The following is a 19,041-nucleotide window of genomic DNA, read 5'->3' as shown; positions in this document are numbered from 1 at the left end:
GACTGTTTGCACAGTGGGGGGGGGGGGGGGGGGGGGCCTGCTCCCCATGCCGGGAGGAGGGGAGGGGGGTGCTCGGGAAGCGGGGGTTAACTTTACAATAAAACTGGTGAAAAGTGTGCAAAGTCCGTTCTGTTTATTCATACAAGGTGACCCCTGCGCTCCCCACGCCCCCCTGGAAGCTCAGGGCACAGCCCCCCCCTTCCCCCCCCTTGGCTGTCTGTCCTGGGGGGAGGGGGGGGGGGGCAGGCACCTGTAGTGGTCTCCCCTTTTGGGGACAGGCACCTGTGGGCCCCCCCTTGCTGGGATGCTGTTGCCCGCATCCCTGCCCTTGCACAGCTGCAGTGTGGGAGGGGGTGGGGCCCAGGGCTCCCCCCTGCCCCCCCCCCCCCCAGCCCACCATGTTCCTTATAAAGCTGTTTATTGCTATTTAAATTACTCTCTTAAATAAAACACGGTGGGATTTAGGCAAAACTGGATTGTCTGGTGGGAGCCCAGGGCCTGCAGGTCTTCTGGGGTGGGGGTGGGGACGACCGGGGTGGTGGGTTTGGGGGGGCTCTGCCCCGTGGTGTGGTCAGGACGTGCCTGGGCGGGGGGACTGAAGGCCCCTGGGGGGGGCGTCCCTGGTGGGGCCAGGCCGTGGGCCGGTGTCTCTTTGGCAGGTGTGTGTGTGTGTCCCCTCCGCCGAAGGCACGGGGAGCGTGGGGTGCCCATTCGTGGCCGCTGCCCCCCCATCCCCACGCGGGGGGAGCCAGGCCGTGGCCGGCAAGCTGGCAGCTGGCCTGTGGTCACACCGGCATCGGCATCTCATTGTACTCATCCACACCTTCCCGCTCATCGAAGATGGGCTCGGCCTCGTCTGCGTCCAGCTGCGGGGGGAGAGGGGGGGTGAATCCAGCCCCCCCAGCGTGGGGCCGAAGGACGCGGGCGGCCGCAGCACCAGTACTTACACACTTCATCTCCCGGTCGGTGAAGACGCGGCTGAGCAGGCACATGCGGAGTGGCACCGTGAGGATGAGGATGAAGGGGAAGGCCAGCGAGGCCACCGTGGACATGACAGCCCAGAGCACGGCCAGGCACGCCAGCTGCAGCCCAGTGAAGAGGTGCATGCGCAGTGTGCGGACCTGTGCGGGGACAGCCCTCAGCGCCTGCCCCCACCGGTACCCCCTGCCCCACCACACGGCTCCCCGCAGCCCTGCCGGGGTCTGGCCCCCGCGTCCCCCCTGTCCCGAGCCCCCTAAAGGCTGGGACAGAGTTTGTCCCTCAGGAACCCCGATGCCCCCAACCCAATGCTGGTTGCTGCCCTAAATGAGGGTGGCACCCCCAAAAATCAGACCCCCCAGAGTGTGTCCCCCCCACCTTTTTGACATAGGTGACGTCAGGGTGGTGCTTGGGGGGCATCAGCAGCAGCTGCAGGCGCTCATAGAACTGGATGCCGTTGAGGGAGGTGACACCCATGTAGAGGAAGATCCCAAAGAGCACAGCCAGTGGGATCTGCCGCAGCAGGTCCCCGATGACGATGGACAAACCTGGGGACACAGCGGGGTCAGCTGCAGTGTCTGAGGAGGGGGCTCCCACAGTCCCAGATGGGGCCAGGGCTCAAAACATCCCCCCTCCCCGGGCCCAAATCCTCCCAGCCCAGTCACACCCCATCTGTGGGGAGGGTCCTGCATTGCTGGGACAGGATGGCCACGCATTTGGCCAGGGCTCAGGGCACCCCTGTGGCCACGACGAGTGGTGCTGGACCTACCAACAAGCACGGCCACCAGCAGCCCGGTGACCCGCTGCTCCTTCACCTCCTGGATCTTGGGCTTGTCCCCGGGTGCCACGGCCTTGCTCATGACGGTGAGGGCGTTGGCATGTGTGACGGAGCGCACTGTGGCTGCGGCGAGCCATGGCAGCCCGAAAAGCGCGAAGAAGCCACCCATGGCCACAATGAGCAGGAGGTCAAGGTGGAAGCCGGAGCCCTTCTGCAGCATCCGCTCCTTCTTGCTGATGATCAGCCTGGGCACAAGGGCAGACCATTGGCACAGCGCCACAAAGCTTGGCATAGCTCATCACGGTTCAGCATGGCGTAGCACAGCTTGGCACAGCTCAGCACAGAATCACAGAATCCGCTAGGTTGGAAAGGACCTTGAAGATCATCCAGTCCAACCATTAACCTCCCCCTGACCGTTCTCAACTCCACCAGATCCCTCAGCGCTGGGTCAACCCGACTCTTCAACCCCTCCAGGGATGGGGACTCCACCCCTGCCCTGGGCAGCCCATTCCAACGCCCAACAACCCCTTCTGCAAAGAAATACTTCCTAAGAGCCAGTCTAACCCTGCCCTGGCGCAGCTTGAGGCCATTCCCTCTTGTCCTGTCGCTTGTTACTCTCAGGTTACTTTCAGGGAGCTGTAGAGGGCGATGAGGTCTCCCCTCAGCCTCCTCTTCTCCAGACTAAACCCCCCCAGTTCCCTCAGCCGCTCCCCATCAGACCTGTGCTCCAGACCCTGCACCAGCTCCGTTGCCCTTCTCTGGACACACTCGAGTCATTCAATGGCCTTTTTGTAATGAGTGGCATGGGCCGGCACAGCTCAGCATCGCACAGCACGGTACAGCACAGCTCGGTGTGGCTCAGCATGGCACCCCCAGCCCCACTCATGCCCTCAGTCCTGCCCTGCTGCGCTCACGTGGTGATCTGCGTCTCCATGAAGATGAGGATGAAGACGAGGATGGCGGGGAGGCCGCTGGCTACCATCATCCAGACAGGGAAGTCGTTATTCTCACCCAAGGGGTTGATCACCCAGCCCCGCTTGTCTGGGGCCGTCACCGAGAACCCGCTGGGCACGCTCAGCTTCTGCGGGGAGAGGAGGGGGCAAGAGACACTGGGATGGGGACAACTAGCTCTGCTCCCCCAGAGTGAGGGGTGCCATAGGGTGTGGGGTGAGCCACAGAGGCACCAGCACCCACCACAGCTGGACTCAGAGGCAAAAGCGGGGGAGAGTGGAAAGGTGAGGTGCCAGGAGCCGGAGGGACACGTTGGGAGCCGCTGACCTGCAGCCAGGATAGCGGCAGACGAGTGGGATCAGGAGGGGGTGGGGTGGCCGGGGGGGCGGTTAAGCGCTGACCTGCGTGTAGGTGTCCTGGATGCCGTAGTCCACCAGCACCATCACCAGGATCGCGATGGGCACCCCGAAATCCCCGATGAGCCGCCGGATCTGGGCAAAAAGCAACGTCAGCCCAACCCCAGCCCCAACACCTGGCCCCTGCCCTCCACCCCCCCCAGCTCAGCCCTGCCCCGCCAAAGCTGGGCTCACCCCAGGGCCCCACGCAGCGCCCGCGCCGCCGTCCCACCTGCCCCACGCACCCGTCCCGGGAAGAAGCGGCTGTTCTTGAACTTGCGCAGGAAGAAGGCGATGAAGAAGGTGCCAGCCATGAGCACCAGCGAGAGCAGTGCCGTGTTGGGCTGCCCCGTCACCTTGGCGGCGGTGCGGCCAGCCGTGCTGTTGGCCGGGGCCGTGCTGGTGTTCCTCCACACCTCTGCCTCTGTGCCATTGGCCCGCAGGCAGCCGTGCAGGGGGTGCTCCTGGAAGATCTGTGGCAGCACAACATGCTCAAGGCTGGTCCTGCCTGCTCCTGCCCTGTGGATGCCCCAGCCCCAGCCTTGGCGGCTCACCTTGGCCAGCTTGGAGAAGGTCTCGTAGATGAAGATGAGGGAGATGAGGAAGGCGAAGATCTCCTGGGTGAAGCGGGAGACGAAGCGTACCAGGAAGCTGCCCTCAAACGCCACCATGACCAGCACGATGAGGATGAGCCAGAAGCCGATCCAGACGCGCCCCACCAGGTACTCCAGCTCGTTGGATGTGCAGAACTGACGGCGCCGGGCGGACGGATGGACGGACAGACAGACAGGCAGAGAGAGACGGGCAGGTGTCAGGACAGCGGCCCGACAGCGGGCCGGGGCGGGGGATACCTGCATAACCCCCTCCTCCTGCACCCGCCCGGGCGCTCACTGTGAAGAAAGCCTCCTCGAAGACGAGCAGCGGCCCTGAGAAGCCGATGACGAGCAGGGGCTGGGCGCCCAGCAGGCAGAAGAGCACGCCCTGCAGCGACGTGGAGATGATCAGCTCAGACACCCCGATCAGGTCCTGCGTCTTCTCCCCTGCAGGCAGGACAGGCTCAGGAACACCCGGTGGGATGGTGCCCATCGTCTCCCAGCGTCACGGCCTCCCCAGCACTCACCCAGCAGCCCCCCAAAGGTGATGGCCGGTGACAGCGCAGCGAAGTAGATGAAGATGACGGCCGCGATGCACTGCGGGTTCAGGGCGTCCCTGAAGTCACTCAGGTACTTGGGGTAGCGCCGCCGCACATCCCGGATCAGCCCCCCGAAGGGCCGGCCCGTGCGCCGAAGGGGATCGTCCTCCTCTTCCTCACCCTCGCCCTCCACCACCTTCAGCTTTAGCAGCGCTGTGCCCCGCGGACAGACAGAAGGACAGACAGTGAGACCCTGCCAACCGGGTGCCCCCACCCAGCCCAATCCCGCCCCGATGGCACCTTTCTCCTCAGGGGACTTGGGCTCCAGCAGCAGCCTTTTCTCCTGCTCCTCCCTCTTCTTCAGCATCTCGCGCTGGAAGTGGGCGACACTGCGCAGCAGCTCCTCGCCCTGCACCTCGGAGGGCGGCAGCACCACGCTGCAATCCAGGAACTCGTTTATGGCATTGAGGAGGTCGTGGCGGTCGTCAGCCAGGTACGCAGCCTCGTGGAATTGCTGGTGGGGCAACGGTGGGGTCAGAGAGCCCGTCCTGGGGGGGTACCACGGGAGTATGGCCCCAGCAGGGACGCGGGCGCTCACCTTGTCAGACATAAGGGTGGAGATGGAGCGCCCAATCTCATGATAGTCCATGTGAGTGCTGCTGGGTCCCAACAGCACAAAGAGGAACCGCACAGGGACAGGGACCTCCAGCACCGAATCCAGCTCCACCGCCTCCTGCAGCCGCACAAAGGCCATGGTGGGCTGGTCCAGGAACTCCACGCAGCCTGGGGAATACAGGGAGTCACTGAGGGAGCCTGGTGTGCGCTCCCCAACCCCCCCCAGCCTTGCCCGTCCTCACCCCCCCATCACCCCTCCATACCCACAAGCACCACCGTGGCCTCGGCGTTGTCCGGGATCTTCTCCAGCAGCTTCAGCTCGTGCTTGGACTTGGAGCGGGTGATGCCAGCTGGGGGCGTGGGGGTGAGGACCTCCCTCTGTCGGAAAGGCAGAGGGGTCAGGGCCCCTCCCGAGGATGAGGAGTGGCGGCAGGCCGGGAGGAAGACACAGGCAGAGGGCTGGGGAAGGCATGGCACAGCTGCAGGAGCCGGGCTCACCTCCCGCTCCACATCGACCCGTGTGTCGTGCTCTGTGGCGTGGCCGGCGATCAGGGGCTCAGTGACGGCTGGCTCACCACCCTCGGCCACATGGTTGGTGCTGTGGTGGTGCACGAGTAGGGAGCCCAGGCTGCCGGCCGAGATGTTTCGGGGGAAAAAGTCCTTCTCATCACTCGGGTGGCTGTGGAACAAAACCAGGGCTGTCAGGAGTGGCCCAATAGGAGAGTGGCTGGCGGCCATCACTCCAGCATGCCGCACACCAGTGGCCCCAGGGACAGAGGAGAACAGACCCTGGCAGAGTGGTGGGCTGTGGGTCACTGCCCCGCAAAACTTCACAGAATCCCAGAATCGTCTCGGTTAGAGAAGACCTTGAAGATCACCCAGTCCAACCATTAACCTCACACTGACCGTTCTCAACTCCACCAGATCCCTCAGCGCTGGGTCAACCCGACTCTTCAACCCCTCCAGGGATGGGGACTCCACCCCTGCCCTGGGCAGCCCATTCCAACGCCCAACAACCCCTTCTGCAAAGAAATGCTTCCTAAGAGCCAGTCTAAACCTTCCCTGGTGCAGCTTGAGGCCATTCCCTCTTGTCCTGTCGCTTGTTCCTTGGTTCAAGAGACTCATCCCCAGCTCTCTGCACCCTCCTTTCAGGGAGCTGTAAAGGGCGATGAGGTCTCCCCTCAGCCTCCTCTTCTCCAGACTAAACCCCCCAGTTCCCTCAGCCGCTCCCCATCAGACCTGTGCTCCAGACCCTGCACCAGCTCCGTTGCCCTTCTCTGGACATGCTTGAGTCATTTTTGTAGTGAGGGGCCCAAAACTGAACCCAGTCATCGAGGTGCGGCCTCACCAGTGCCGAGTACAGGGGTAAGATCACTTACCTGTGCTTGAGCAGCAGCGCCCGCAGCACGTTGGCACGGTCTTCAGCGCGGATCTGGTCGGTGATGACCATCTGTTCCACCACCTGGTGAGCCACCCCTGGCAACGTCTTCTGGTCCAGGTCGAGGAGCACGGCCCCTGGGTGAGGGAGGGGGGTGCTGAGGCAAGCAGGGCTGGGGACGCCCCCCAAGTCTGGGCCCCTGTGGGGGCCAGCCCAGCCTCTCTACCGTGGGACAGGGTCTTGCGCAGCTCCAGGAGGCTGCGGAAGGACAGGGAAGCCACGTGTGGCTTGCCCCAGCGGTCCGTCTCCTCCTCCACGTCCTCCTCAAACTTGATCCAGCGCGCCGTCTCCTTCCACTGCAGCTCCTGGTTCTTGTCCACCACCAGCTCGTTCAGCTCCACGAAGACCTGTTGGCACGGCTGGGTCAGTGACGACACCGCAGGGACCCCCCCTTGCCCCGGGAGCGACAGGGTCGCACACAGGCAGCCCCCCTCCGCACGCAAAATGCATCCACCCAGTGCTGTGCCGGGACCCCCAGCCCTGCCCATCCCCGCCCTGGGTGCAGGACCCCCCCACCTCGTGGGGCTGCCGGTCCTGCTTGCGGTGCCGCGTGCTGGGCTCCCTGTGGTCCTTGCTGACATGGACCACCTGTGCCTTGGCACTCTTCCGGACGAGGTGCCGGCGCACCCCTGGCACATCCTCGAAGCGGTGACCTGCCAGAGACAGACAGTGACGGCGGCGGGTGGGCGACCTGCAGAGCTCACGGCCTCAACCCCCTAACCTGGGGGTGGCCACTGAGCCCTGGCACGGTGGGGAGGGCCGGGGAACTGTGGGCTGGTAGCCTGCCAGGGGACAGACCCGAGCAGGTGCCAGGCTAGGACCATCACAGCCCCTGGGGTCTGTCAGCGTGGCAGGGGGACAGGGTCTGCGTGCTGTTGAGTGCTGCGGCACCGGGGGGGTCACTCAGTTGCTTCTCTGGTGCCAGCAGAGACAAACAGGAGCCAAGGTGGCTCCTCAGAATCACAGAATCATCTCAGTTGGAAAAGACCTTGAAGATCATCCAGTCCAACCATTACCCTCACACTGACCGTTCTCAACTCCACCAGATCCCTCAGCGCTGGGTCAACCCAACTCTTCAACCCCTCCAGGGATGGGGACTCCACCCCTGCCCTGGGCAGCCCATTCCAACACCCAACAACCCCTTCTGCAAAGAAATGCTTCCTAATAGCCAGTCTAACCCTGCCCTGGGGTAGCTTGAGGCCATTCCCTCTTGTCCTGTCACTTATTACTTGGTTCAAGAGACTCATCCCCAGGTCTCTGCACCCTCCTCTCAGGGAGCTGTAGAGGACGATAAGGTCTCCCCTCAGCCTCCTCTTCTCCAGACTAAACAAACACTCGCCCTGGCGCATGGTTCAGCTCCTGCTGCATGTCTGGCCACTGCCAGAGTGGCCCCCAGGGTGTAGGGTGCCCCCACAACTCACTCTTCATGTAGTCCAGGTCAGCTGAGGCCAGCGTCTGGGCCTCTGACTCGTCCGTCGGCATCTTCTGGTACCGGTCCTGCTCTGCACCTGTCATGCTGCCGATCCGCCGCCGCTCGTGCAGGTTGTAACTGCGGTGCCCCGGCTGTGACTTGGGAACGGGGCGACCGGGAGACCCAGTCACGGCGGCGGCCGCTCCCTCCACCAAACTTCCCTCCTCCATATCAGGGCTGCAAGGCAGGCACCCACCTCAGAGCTGAACCCCTGAGCTGCGGGGGCAGCTGGAGAGGTGCTGCCCCCAGACCCTGAGAGCCCCAGATAAGCCTCAGCACTGCCCGGCCCACGCTCACCTGCCTGCCCGGGTTTCCCCAGGGGACGTGGGGCGCCGGGGGTCCGGAGGGGATCCAGGCAGCCCCACAGGGGCCACTGGCTCCTCTGCCTGGCGGTCGGTCACCTCGTCTTCCTGCAAGAAGAACTGAGACGCGATGTTGGAGGAACCAGCTGCTGCGGAGCCGTGGCCCCCGGAGTCACCGGCTCCTCTCCAGCTCCATGAGCCCCGCGAACTGGGGAGAAGGTCACAGTGCTTCCCCCCACACCCAACCCTGCCCTCACCTGCACCGCCTCAGGCGGGCTAGGCTGCAGGACCTCCTCTGCTGACCGCTCCGTCTCCGTGTCACACACGTCATCCTCATCCTCTTCGGCCTCTTCGATGGTGGGTGTCTCACCGGGGACGGAGGTGCGGCGGTGCTTCTTTTTGCCCTTTTTTGGTGCCCCTTTCTTGCGGCGGGTGTCAGGGGGCAGGTGTGTGGAGAGGGGGTGGTGGATGTGGTGGGATGACTGGCGGTGGTCTGGAGGGGGGGCACAGGGTGGGGTTGGCGCCCTGCCTGCTGCCTGCCCGCTGCCTGCCTGCTGCCCCCAGGTCCCACTCACACTCGAAGTCCTCCTCGCCGTAGCTGCGCCCGGCCTCCTCGGCGTTACGGGGGTGCGTGTCGCACAGGATCTCCTCGAAGCGCTCCACGCCCAGCGCCTTGTTCAGGTCCTTCTCCTCCTCCTCCTCCTCCCCGAACACAGGCGAGCCGGCGCCCAGCGCCTCCTGCTCGGGCTGTGGGGTGGCAGCGGGGCTCAGCACCAAGCTGCCAGCCCCCGGCGCACCCCACTCACTATGGGTGCCCCGGAGAGCAGCTCACTGGGCACCCCAAAAGCCCTGGACCCTGGATGCACCCCTGGGCTGGGCACCCACAGCGCTGTTTGCACCCTGCACCCCACACCCCACGTGTGCCACAGTGCAGCCCCAAGCCGGTTACCGTGCCCAGGTGCCATGGCCTCCCCGTGCACCCCTGGTATCCCCAGTCCCCCCATTGCCGTGCCCTGGTGCCACACACCCACCACGTACCCGCAGCACCCCCACTGCTGTGTCCTCGCACCGTGCATCCCTTTGTATCCCTGGCACCCCCAATCCTGTGCCCTGGTGCCACACAGCCCCGTGTACCGCCAGCACCCCCGTTCCCGTGCCCTGGTGTCGTGTCCCTGCCGTGCCCCCCAGACCCTGCCCCCGATGCTGTGCCTCCATCCCAGCGCTGCTGGGGGCTGCTGGTGCACCCCAGCTGTGGGTGCTGGGGTACAAGGGGGGGGCATGCTGGGCTGGCGGGGGGGGGGGGGGGGGGGGGCGGGTGAGGGAGTTGGGGGGCTGCTAGGGGTGCAGGGGGGTACAGGGGTACAGGGCTGGGAGGGTCCGGGTCAGGTCTGGGGGCGGGGGGTGGGGTGGCGGGGGGTGTAGCGGGGGGGGCGTGCAGGGGGGCGCGTCCCCGCCCGGCCGGTCCTACCTGAGTCATGGCGGAGCCGCGCTCCCGCCGCAGCTCCCGCAGCGCTTTATCGGGGCGGCACGGCCCGGCACGGCCGGGGATGGGGGCGGCGGGGGCGGGGGGGGGTGGCGGGGGGGTGGGTTGGGGGGCGGCGGCTCCTTCCCCGGCCTCGCCAAATATTGACGGAGCCGCCCCGCGCCCGCCTCAAGGTGACAGCGGCCCGCAGAGGGCACCGGCTGCGCCCGCAGCATCGGGCTGCCGGCACCCCCCCCTCCAACCCCCGCCGGGCTCCGACACACCCCCCACCCCCCCCGGAATGCACCGACCTGCCCTCGCCGAGCTCCGAACCCCTGGAATGCATCGACACCCCCCCCCCGGAATGCACGGACCTCCCCTGGAATGCGCCGACCCCCCCGGAATGCACCGACCCCCGCGGCAATGCACTGATCTCCGGTAATACACGGACCCCCCCACCCGCCTCCAATAATGCACGGACCCCCCCCGGAACACACCGACGCCCCCCTGTGCTGCAGAGCCCCCGGCACACACAGCCCCCCCACACCCCCGTGATGCCCCTGGGAACGCACCGACCCCGCTCGCGGCCGCACGATGACCCCCCCGGTGCGCACTGCCCCCCCCCCCGGTGCTGCACGGGTCGGCTCCGGTCGCCACTCCCCGGTAACGCATGGCTTCCCCCCCGAGCCGGTAAGGCGGGAGCTTTGCCCCCCCTCCCGTAACCCCCAACCCCCCCCCCCCCCCCCCCCCAAGATGGGGGTTACAGTCCCTGCCCTGCCACGGCCATCCCCGATGACCCCCCCGGGACAAGGCAGGTCCCAGATCCGCGGTGGGGGGCTGACACCCTCCCTGGGCACCCTGAGTTGGTGTCCCACAGTGTGTGCTCAGCCAGGGCTGTGCCACAGCCCCCCCCCGACCCCCCCCCACGCCTGATCGTGTCCTCAGGCAGAGCCGTGGTAGCCCGTCCCCACCACGTGGTGACCCCAAAGCTCAGGATGGGGGTGACGGGACAGGCAAACCCACCACAGCCACAACCCCGCAGCATTGAGGCCCGCATCCCCCTGTCCCTTCCAGAGACCACTTCTGACACCCCATGGCCCCCCCAACCATGGCCCGGTGCCCCCAGCGTGGCACCCCACAAACCCACCGCTCTCCATCCTGTGGCACCTGGTAAGGCAGCCCCCCACAAATCCCCAAACACTGCCCCCCCCCCCCCGGCCTTGATCCCAGGCTCCTGCCAGCCCCAAAATGACCTCGGGCTGCCCATCCTCTGCCCACACCGTCACCATCACCGAGCTTCTCCAGCCCCCGGTGCCCATACGCTGACCCCCTCGCCGCACCCGCTTCGTCCCCAGCCCGGTGTGACCGAGCGCCTGTGTCCCCACGTGCCCCGGCACGGTCCCTCGCCTACGGGACACCCGCGGCTTTGCCGGGCCCAGCTTCAGTCCCGTGATGGGTGGTGCTGGGTGGCCTCGGCGGGATGAGGGACCTGCCAGCCGGGGCAAGGCCGCGGCTCACCCGGTAGCCCAGGAGGAAATCCATGGATGGCGGGGAAGGGGCCGCAAGTCGCAACCCCGGTCACGTGCACGGCAACGGGGACTTGCCCAATGGCACCAGGCAGCCGCCGCGGCGCGACGCGAAGGGTTAATCATTAACATCACGAACCCACACCGAGAGCAGCAGCGCTGGCACCACTGGCACCGCCGGGGCAGGCGAGCAGCACCGGCAGAGCCGGCAGCATCCCGGCAGCACCCGCCTCAAGGGCACCCACCGCCCCAGCATGGGCACGGTGGGCTCAGCCTGCCCAGTGCCACGGGGCCCCGCCGGCACCCCACATGGCGGGAGAGCCGTGCCGTGGCACCCCTCGGCCCGCCGCCGCCGTACTTACGCTCTGGAAAGCAGAGGAGACGATGTGGTGAATCTCAGAAGACACTTGGGAGTGGGTCATGGCGCAAGCACGGCGCCCGGGCACGGCCGGCTTAGCCCTTCTCCTTCTCGCGGGGGCTCAGGGGACGCTGTCGGGGCAGCATAACCTGGGGGGCAGAGAGGGGTGCTCGAGGGTATGGCCGGTGCTCCCCTGGGAGCGGCAATGCACCCCCGGGTGCCACCACTGCGCCCAGCGCAGAGCCGAGGGGAAGGGGGTGGGGGGCTGCCCCTCCTCGGCTGCCCCGGGGGGGAGGCACGGGCAGGGCTGGCCCCGGGCTGGTTTGTCTTGGCCGTCGGTGGGAACGGGAGAGCGGGGGCCAAGACAAACGTTGGGAGAGGAGCGGAGCCGGGGCAGCAGCGGGATGACGGGGCCCAGCCCCCCTGGGCATGCGCCCAGCCCTGCGGGATGCAGGCAGGGAGCCAGACCCCGGGGGCAGGAGCAGTGAGTGGCCCCCCCCCCCAGACTGACACCCCACCACCACCACCTGCGAGCCCCCCAGCACCCCCACCCCGGCCCCCCACACCTGCCCACCGGCCATCTTCACCCCCACACTTGCCCCTCGGCAGGTCCCCGGGCACCAGGCTGACCCCTGCGGTACCGGCGTGCTGGGGTTTATTGCCACGGGAGATGGCCCCACGTGACAGCAGGGACCAGGGACCGAGGAGGGTGGTGACGGATGACTGCGTCTCACATGGGTGCCTCACCATCACGGTTCTCATCACCATCACCGGCACCCCTCCCACCTCACCACCCCCCGCACCCTGGGGCACGGTGGCCATGGTTAGGCTTGAGGAGTCACTGAGGCCTTGGTGTCCACCGAGCCTGTGGCTCCTCCAGCCTGACAGCGGCACCAGATCGTACCTTCTCCTAAATTCGGTGCTGCCCAGCTCTGGCTGCTCCCTAATCCCCGCTCCCCATCTGGGGCCAGAGCCAGCACATCCACATTCCAGCCAAGCGAGCGCAGATTAGCCGACCTGCCACGCCGCTCTCCCGGGGCGGCCGCCAAGCCCCAGCCGAAACTCCCCCCTGCTCGGGCTGGGGACCCCGACATGCCCGAGGGGGGCTGCCTGCAGCCCCCCCCACCGTGGCACGGGTGGGAGGGAACCGGTTGATCCAGCATGGCTCCAAGTCTCACCAGTGCACCTGCCCGACCCGCTGCAGTTGGAATTGGGGGAGAACAGGGCAGTGCCTCTGCTCCCCCTCCCCAAATAGAGCTTGGACCCCCAAACTGACCTTGCTGGGCAACTCCAGGGGGGTGCCGAGGGGTCCCCTCCTGAACACAGCACCCAGTGCTCCCAGGGTCCCATGTGGCTGCATCCATCCCCACCAGCCCCAAGGACTGCGACCAGCAAGCGGGGTGTGGGGCTTCCCTGGTGCCGCTGAGAGTAGCTGCTGGGAGCAGGGGGCTCCAGGGCACCGGAGTGGGGGTCAGAGCCCACAGGGACGGTCGGCAGCGTCAAGCGACTGGCCAGGCACGGCCAGCGCTTTCACCCCATCCTGACACACCATGGGGGGCCCGCCGGCGTCACGCCTGGGCCAAGCTCCCCGCCAGACAGTCTCCCCATCCCACCCGCAGCGGGGCCACGGCGCTGACCCACCACGGCCGGCAGGTGCCGGGGCTCCGGCGCGGGAAGGCACTTGCTGCTCCCGGCCCTAAGCAGCTTTTTGGGTTTAATCCCATTGGCAGCTTGTGGGGATTAGAGCCCCGGGAACACACTTGGGATTGTTCTCGGGGAACGCCAAGCTGGGAAGCGGCCCCGACCTGTGCTCTCAGTGCGGGGGAGCTGGCTGCCGGCCCATCACCCAAAAAGGGTGAAGCCCCGCAGTCCCTCACCCCCTGGGGACTCTCCGCAGGACGGTGCCAGGGCGGGCAAGCCTGCGGGGCCAGGCCCGGCCATGCACAGGACACACGGCACCCGGGAGCCTGCGGCCTGACCCCACTGGAAAGGGTGACGGGCACCCGGGGGGGTGGCGGGGGGGAACTTCTGCTTTCCGTGGTGGCCGCTGAGTCACCCGGCAGACACAGCTGGGCAGCTGGCCGGAACGGCTCAGTGGCTCATGCCAGCCCCACGAAGCGAAGCCTGGAGCCAGCCCACGCCGGGAGCTCCCACGGCAGCCCCAAGCACGGCGCTGGGTCGGTGCCCACCTGCCCTGTGGCCAGCCTCTCTCACTGGGGAGCTCCTGCACCCTGGGACATGGGGGACACAGGCCCGATGAGCCACGATGCCCAGCAGCCGTGGGGCTGACCCGCCACAGCTCTGCCAGCATCGCTCAGCACCAAGCTGCTGATGCCACGTGGCTCCGGGCACTGGCCAGGCTGCGGTGCCACCACCTTGTCCTGCTCCGGGCCCAGCCACGAGCAGGAGGGCCGGGGCGGCAGCACAATGGCCCCTTGTGCAAGGGAACAGGCCGCTCCGATAAGCGGGGCTGGTCCGCAGATACGGCCACCGGCTGCCAACGCCGCGCCACTAATTACCGGCTGGCTCCGATCAGCGCCTGTGCGCGAGCCGGCTCGGCGGCTCCCGCCGGTGCCGGAGTCGCATTCCTGGGACCGGCCCCGGCCTGCCTGCCTGATCCGCTGAGGCGATTAGAGGGCCCGGCCCCACGCCCCACTGTGCCGTGGGGGCTGCCCCACAGGGGTCCACGCACCCCCGGCCCCTCTGCTGGCACCCACCGACACCGCGCAGGGCAAGTTGAGCAAGGTGGGAAGTGAGGCAACGCCAGCACCAGCCCTTCTGTGGCCAGGGTGTACCCGTCCCAGGCAGCCTGTCCACACCGGGACATCCCCATCCACAGTATTGACCCAAAACTCTGCAACGGTAACCCCCGGGCTGGGGGGGGGCATCCAGAGCCTCCTCACATCACATCGCACCAGGGCTGGGGACTGGTTGGCAGTGGCAGTGCCGGGAGCAGGTCCCCGTCGTAGGATCAGCACATGCATGCACACGTGCCGTGCCTGTTTGTGCCCACAGCTGGAGGTGAGGCAGATGGTGACCACCGTGCCACATCTGCTCAGGAGCCAGAGCCACATCTGCAGCCCTGGCACCCGGCCAGACCCACCGCTTTTCACCGGCTGGCTGCCACTGTGGTGACAGAGAAGGCACCATGTCCCTCGCCATCCTCTGAGAACTGCCTGTGCCCAATTTGCAGGAGAAATTGCAGCTAGGTGAGCCTGGAGCAGGTCAGGCTGTGCCCATCATGACAGGCGGACGTGCCCTGCGCTCCCCAGACTGCCCAGCACAGCGAGGCTACGCCCTGACCCCATGGAATGGGGGAGTGAGGGTCCCCGGCGATGCTCTGCACCCCCCAGGCTGTTCCCCCCATCCTCCTGCTCTCCATCTCCTGCGGCTCCTGGCTCTGTGACAGGCACAGGAGCATCCCCAGCCCTGGTCGAGGAGCTGGCACAGGCCACCCTCCTCGGGGCTTCCGTGTCCCAGGTCTGGGAACCACACGTCGGCCCTGGCAGAGCCACCCCGGCACCGGCACTGCACCCGGGGCTGCAGCAGCACCCGCTCCCCCACAGGCAGCGTCCCGAGGCAGAGCTGCATCCACACCCTGAGGGTGCCCAGGCTCTGCTGCCCAGCTCCGGCACGCACCGCTGGCACCCACGGTGGCCATGCAGACCTGCATGGGCATAGCACTCCGGCTCCCTGCACCCCAAAATGAAGAGCAGGGGGGCCCCAGCAGCCTGCTCCAGCTCCCTTGCCCACCCCCGAGGTCCTGAGGGCAGGAGACGCCCCAGAGCCCACAGCAGCCCCTCGCTGGGGCCCAAGGACTGCCAAAGGTGGGGGGCTCCAGACGGGTGCTGCAGCCACCCCCACACAGCCAGGGAGCCCCCCGACCCAGCTTGGCAGGGTGCCCATGGCACGGGCCGACTGCTGCTGCTCCTTCCTGCCCGGCTCACCTGGCTGCTCTGGGAGACCCCCAGGAGATCCCATCGCCCCGAACCCCTCCTGGATGCCCACCCAGGAGAGGGGGTTGGGGTCCAGCACCCCCCTCATCTCCACAGTGGACACCACAGAAGGGAGCTGGGCCGGGACAACGCCGCCCGTGGTGTGGCTCCCGCCCCAGCAGAGCTTTTCTAGACACTGCAACTTTAGAAGCCTCCACCAAAAATATCCTTCCCCCCCTCTCCCCGCACCTCCCGCCCCGCGACCTCGAAACCGCCGGATCCGGGAGATGAATCACGGCGCTGCGCGGCTCCGCGCCCCACGCCCACGCCGGTGCCACCGCCGCGCCCCGGGGACCGGCCCTGGGCAGGGGGGACGGCGGGCAGGGCTGGCACAGCCACCTCTCCCGCCGACCCGCTGCCCCCCTGCCGCGGTGCCGGGCTCCACGTGGGACACACGCCGGCACTGACCCTTGGAGCTGCGGTGGGGGGCCTGGCTGTGGGGTGCCCACTGCACCGTCACCCGTGGCAAGGCTGGGGGGCCGTACACCCACCCGCCGGCCGGCACCGCCTCTGCCCCACTCACCCCATCGCCTGCTGACCCGGCAAGGCTGCAGCTCTGGCTTCACTCCCGCTGTCGCTGGTTTCCCGTGGAGGCCACCGGGTGCTCGGCTGGCCGGTGTGTGTCCGCCGGGACGGGGACCTGCCCCAGCGGGAGACGAAACGAGGCCCACAGCACGGTGGGGCCCTGGGCCAGCCACGGCCCCTCCGGCTCCCCGTGCCCTCTGCCGTGGGGCCGGGGACAGCGGGCAGCCACGCTCTGCCCCACTGTGCCGTGAGCTGCCGAGTGCCGGTGGGAGCTTTTATACCGGCGCAGAAGGAAAAAAAATCAGCAGCGGCGGCGGCAGCAGCGAGAGTCTTTGTTTCGGCAAGCCTGCACCAGGCCACTTTATCCAAACAGAGCGGCGGTGCCAAGTCCCGGAACGGCTCCTCGGGCAGCCCCACCTCTGCGCCGCAGCTCCCGCTGGGCACGGGGGCAGCCAGCGGCGAGCGCCGGCAGCTGGGGACAGGCAAGTGCCAACGGAGAGGCTGTGCTCCTGCCCCACGGAGCAGCCGGCCCGAGGGGAGATGTGGCGGGGGGACATGGCAGGGGAGACACACACAACCCCACAGCCCCACGAGTGATGGCAGGAGCTTCACTGGCACAGACACAGTGCCCGGGGTCACGCGAGGGGACACAGTATGACACGCTGGGGCAGACAGATGTGGGGCTGAGCGAGGAGGAGCTGGGGGCAGCCTGTGGCCCCCCCGCCACTGGCCTCGGCGCCCCTGGCAAACCCCAGAGTGGTGTCCTCGGGCAGCCAGCCCGGTCCCTGCGGCCACCCGGTCCCCTCTAATGACAGGGCTGCACTTGCGGGGCACCAGGGACGGCAGCCAGACCGCCCCCTCCACCCCGCAGCTCGGCACAAGGACCTGGCCAGGCAGAGGCTCCCACGGCCCCCTCCCTTCTGCCAGACGGGCTGGCACCCCCGGGTTGGGCCACCCTCCATCCCAGAGGTTGCAGGGGGATGGGATGGGGGATCCTCTTGCAACATCCCTGCTAGCTCTGGGGAGCCCCGAGCAGCGGCGTGGAGCAGAGGGAGAGGCTGTGCAGCCGTGGGGTGTCCCTCAGTGGTGCGGGGACCCCCCCCAAGCCATCCCCACCCGTACACCTTCACCTCCAAACACCAACAGCAGCGTCCCTCGGGAGGGCACATGGCTGGGCAGGATCTGGAACAGGCAGGAGGGCAGCGAGGGAGGGGGCAGCCAGAATCCACAGGGCAGCACCGGGGGAGGGGGGGCACTGGGGAGCAGGGTGGGGGGCACAGGGCAGAGCCCACCTGGCAAAGCCCCCCACCTGGGCTCGGGGCCAGCCGCGGAGGAGACCAGGCCCTGCAGGGGCCGGGGCGGGGGGAGCCGGTGCGGAAGGGCTGCCCGCGGGGAGGCCGAGGCGCCGGTGCCAGCAGGGTTGTTAGGACGATCAAATCCCGCGCTCCTGGCAGCCGCTTGAAGCGGTGCAGCGACCCCGAAGGGCACAACAGCGGGGGCAGGCGGGCGGCCCCCCCTCCCAGCCTCAGGGCTGAGCCACCGGCTGGACCCTGTGCCTGGTGCATGGGGGGATGGGGGACGGACCCCTCCCCACAGCCCCAGGGACCACCACTGAGCCGCCAACGCGATTCCCACCTGGAGCAATCCTGCCTCCTGACTCCAGATCAGAAAGCACGGGGGTCTCTGGCGGGAGAGGTGTGGGTGATCCCCATTTGCCCACGTCCCTGCCTGTGCCAAGCGGCTCAGGGGTCACCCATGGGTGCTGTGCCCCCCAGAACTTCCTGCCCCTATCCCCAGGGACCTGACTTGGGGCAGCAGGGGCCTCCTCCAGAACCCGTGGGAGCCCACGCCAGCGCGAGTGGGAGAGCAGCAGCAGGGCTGGGCCCGTGCCCAGCCGTTGCTCAACCCCTGGCAGCGTTTCGCAAGCGGGCAGCGCCGCTCGCCACCCAGCACAGCACATGGCGACTGCCGCAGCAAACGCTGTGCCGGGGCAAGGTGCGAACCCCTCGGCGGCACCTCTGGGACGTGCCAGGATGGGGCAGAACCGCGGGACATTCCCTCCGCTCGGCCCCATGAGCCGGCGGGCACGGGACGCGTGTCCGCTCCCCGGCCTTGTGTTTCTCACCTGCCAAGGGTCACTGGCGGCTCAGGAGCCGGAAGGGAAGGGCATGGAACTGCCTCTGCGTCGTTCTGGCACCTGCTGGAAAATAAGACACCGAGGGCTGGAGTGTGGCGGCAACGTGATCCCGGTTCTCCCACTTCCCACCATGTCCTGGGACAACTCTGACAGCCGAGCCCGGCATGGGAACACTGCCAGGGCTGCCCACGGACACTCTCACGCATGGATCCGGCCCCGGCGGTGCCGCCGGCAGGGGAAGCGGGGTGGTGGGAAGGGGCCGAGGTGCGACGCCCCATCCGGCAGAGCCGTGGAGCCGGGCAGGGAGGGGTCTGGGGGTGTCCCGGGGTGATGCCAGCAGGCAGGGGTGCTGCTGCCACCCCGGCCCAAGGAACTGGGGGACCCAACAGCGTGTTCTGGGCGGCACCCTGCGTGTGACCCCCCCGCCCCGCCCTGTGCTCCCCCATGCCCGGGGGGCCCCGAGGTGGCAGTGGGGGGGACTCGGTGCCCCGGGAGCAGCCGCCGGGCTGGCGCAGCGCCCCGGGGTCCCGTCCCGGGATGGGGGTCGGGCCGGGGCTCCCGTGGCCAGTCAGGCTGTGCCCGCACGGGATGGGATAGGACAGGAGGGGAACGAAACAGCGCGGGGGGACAACGGGGAGGAAGCGGGGGAGAGCACCGGAGGGGCACGGGCAGCACCGGGACAGGACCAGACCAGACCGGACCGGACCGGCACTGCCAACCCCACCGACTCCAGCGGGCTCCAGCTCCCTGTCCCGCTCCCGCTCCCGCCGCTTACCGGAGAGTCCCGCCGCGCAGGGCGTGTCTGCGCGGCCCCGCGGGGCGGAGCCGCAGCGGGAGCGCGCCGGGGCGGGGCGGGGCGAAGCACAGTCCCTGACGAGCCCCGTCACCGTCTCCCCCGCGGGCCCCTCAGGGGACTCCGCTGCTGCGGGGCCCGGTGCCGCCGTGTCCCGGGGCGGGGCGGGGGGGGCGGGCGGCCGC

The 19,041-nt window shown here is 68.0% G+C and overlaps 1 protein-coding gene across 5 annotated transcripts; it reads right to left on the bottom strand.

Moving 5' to 3' along the window:
* Positions 1–118: 118 nt before the first annotated feature.
* SLC4A2 (solute carrier family 4 member 2) lies at positions 119–19,001 on the bottom strand. Of its 5 annotated transcripts, none has more exons than XM_074900843.1 (24): positions 18,839–19,000; positions 18,052–18,126; positions 11,411–11,555; positions 8,636–8,807; positions 8,318–8,553; positions 8,056–8,180; positions 7,709–7,935; positions 6,804–6,940; positions 6,454–6,634; positions 6,229–6,364; positions 5,348–5,528; positions 5,113–5,227; positions 4,833–5,017; positions 4,535–4,748; positions 4,223–4,447; positions 3,994–4,142; positions 3,657–3,851; positions 3,348–3,575; positions 3,109–3,198; positions 2,671–2,837; positions 1,748–2,001; positions 1,357–1,526; positions 948–1,121; positions 119–866 (listed from the first exon to the last, which is right to left on the bottom strand). In XM_074900843.1, the coding sequence occupies exons 3-24, from the start codon at positions 11,468–11,470 to the stop codon at positions 786–788; spliced, it is 3,702 nt and encodes a 1,233-aa protein (XP_074756944.1). In that variant the 5' UTR covers positions 11,471–11,555; positions 18,052–18,126; positions 18,839–19,000; the 3' UTR covers positions 119–785. The 5 variants fall into 5 exon arrangements, with proteins under 5 accessions (XP_074756944.1, XP_074756945.1, XP_074756940.1 ...); XM_074900844.1 differs by having other exon boundaries at positions 8,056–8,168; XM_074900839.1 differs by having other exon boundaries at positions 4,223–4,748; positions 18,839–19,001.
* Between the last annotated feature and the right edge of the window lie 40 nt (positions 19,002–19,041).

The sequence above is a fragment of the Athene noctua genome, chromosome 2 (genome assembly GCF_965140245.1).
Source record: "Athene noctua chromosome 2, bAthNoc1.hap1.1, whole genome shotgun sequence".
Classification (NCBI taxonomy): Eukaryota; Metazoa; Chordata; class Aves; order Strigiformes; family Strigidae; genus Athene; species Athene noctua.
The sequence above is the reverse complement of the archived record's forward strand: the minus strand, read 5'-3'. Positions and strand labels throughout refer to the sequence as shown.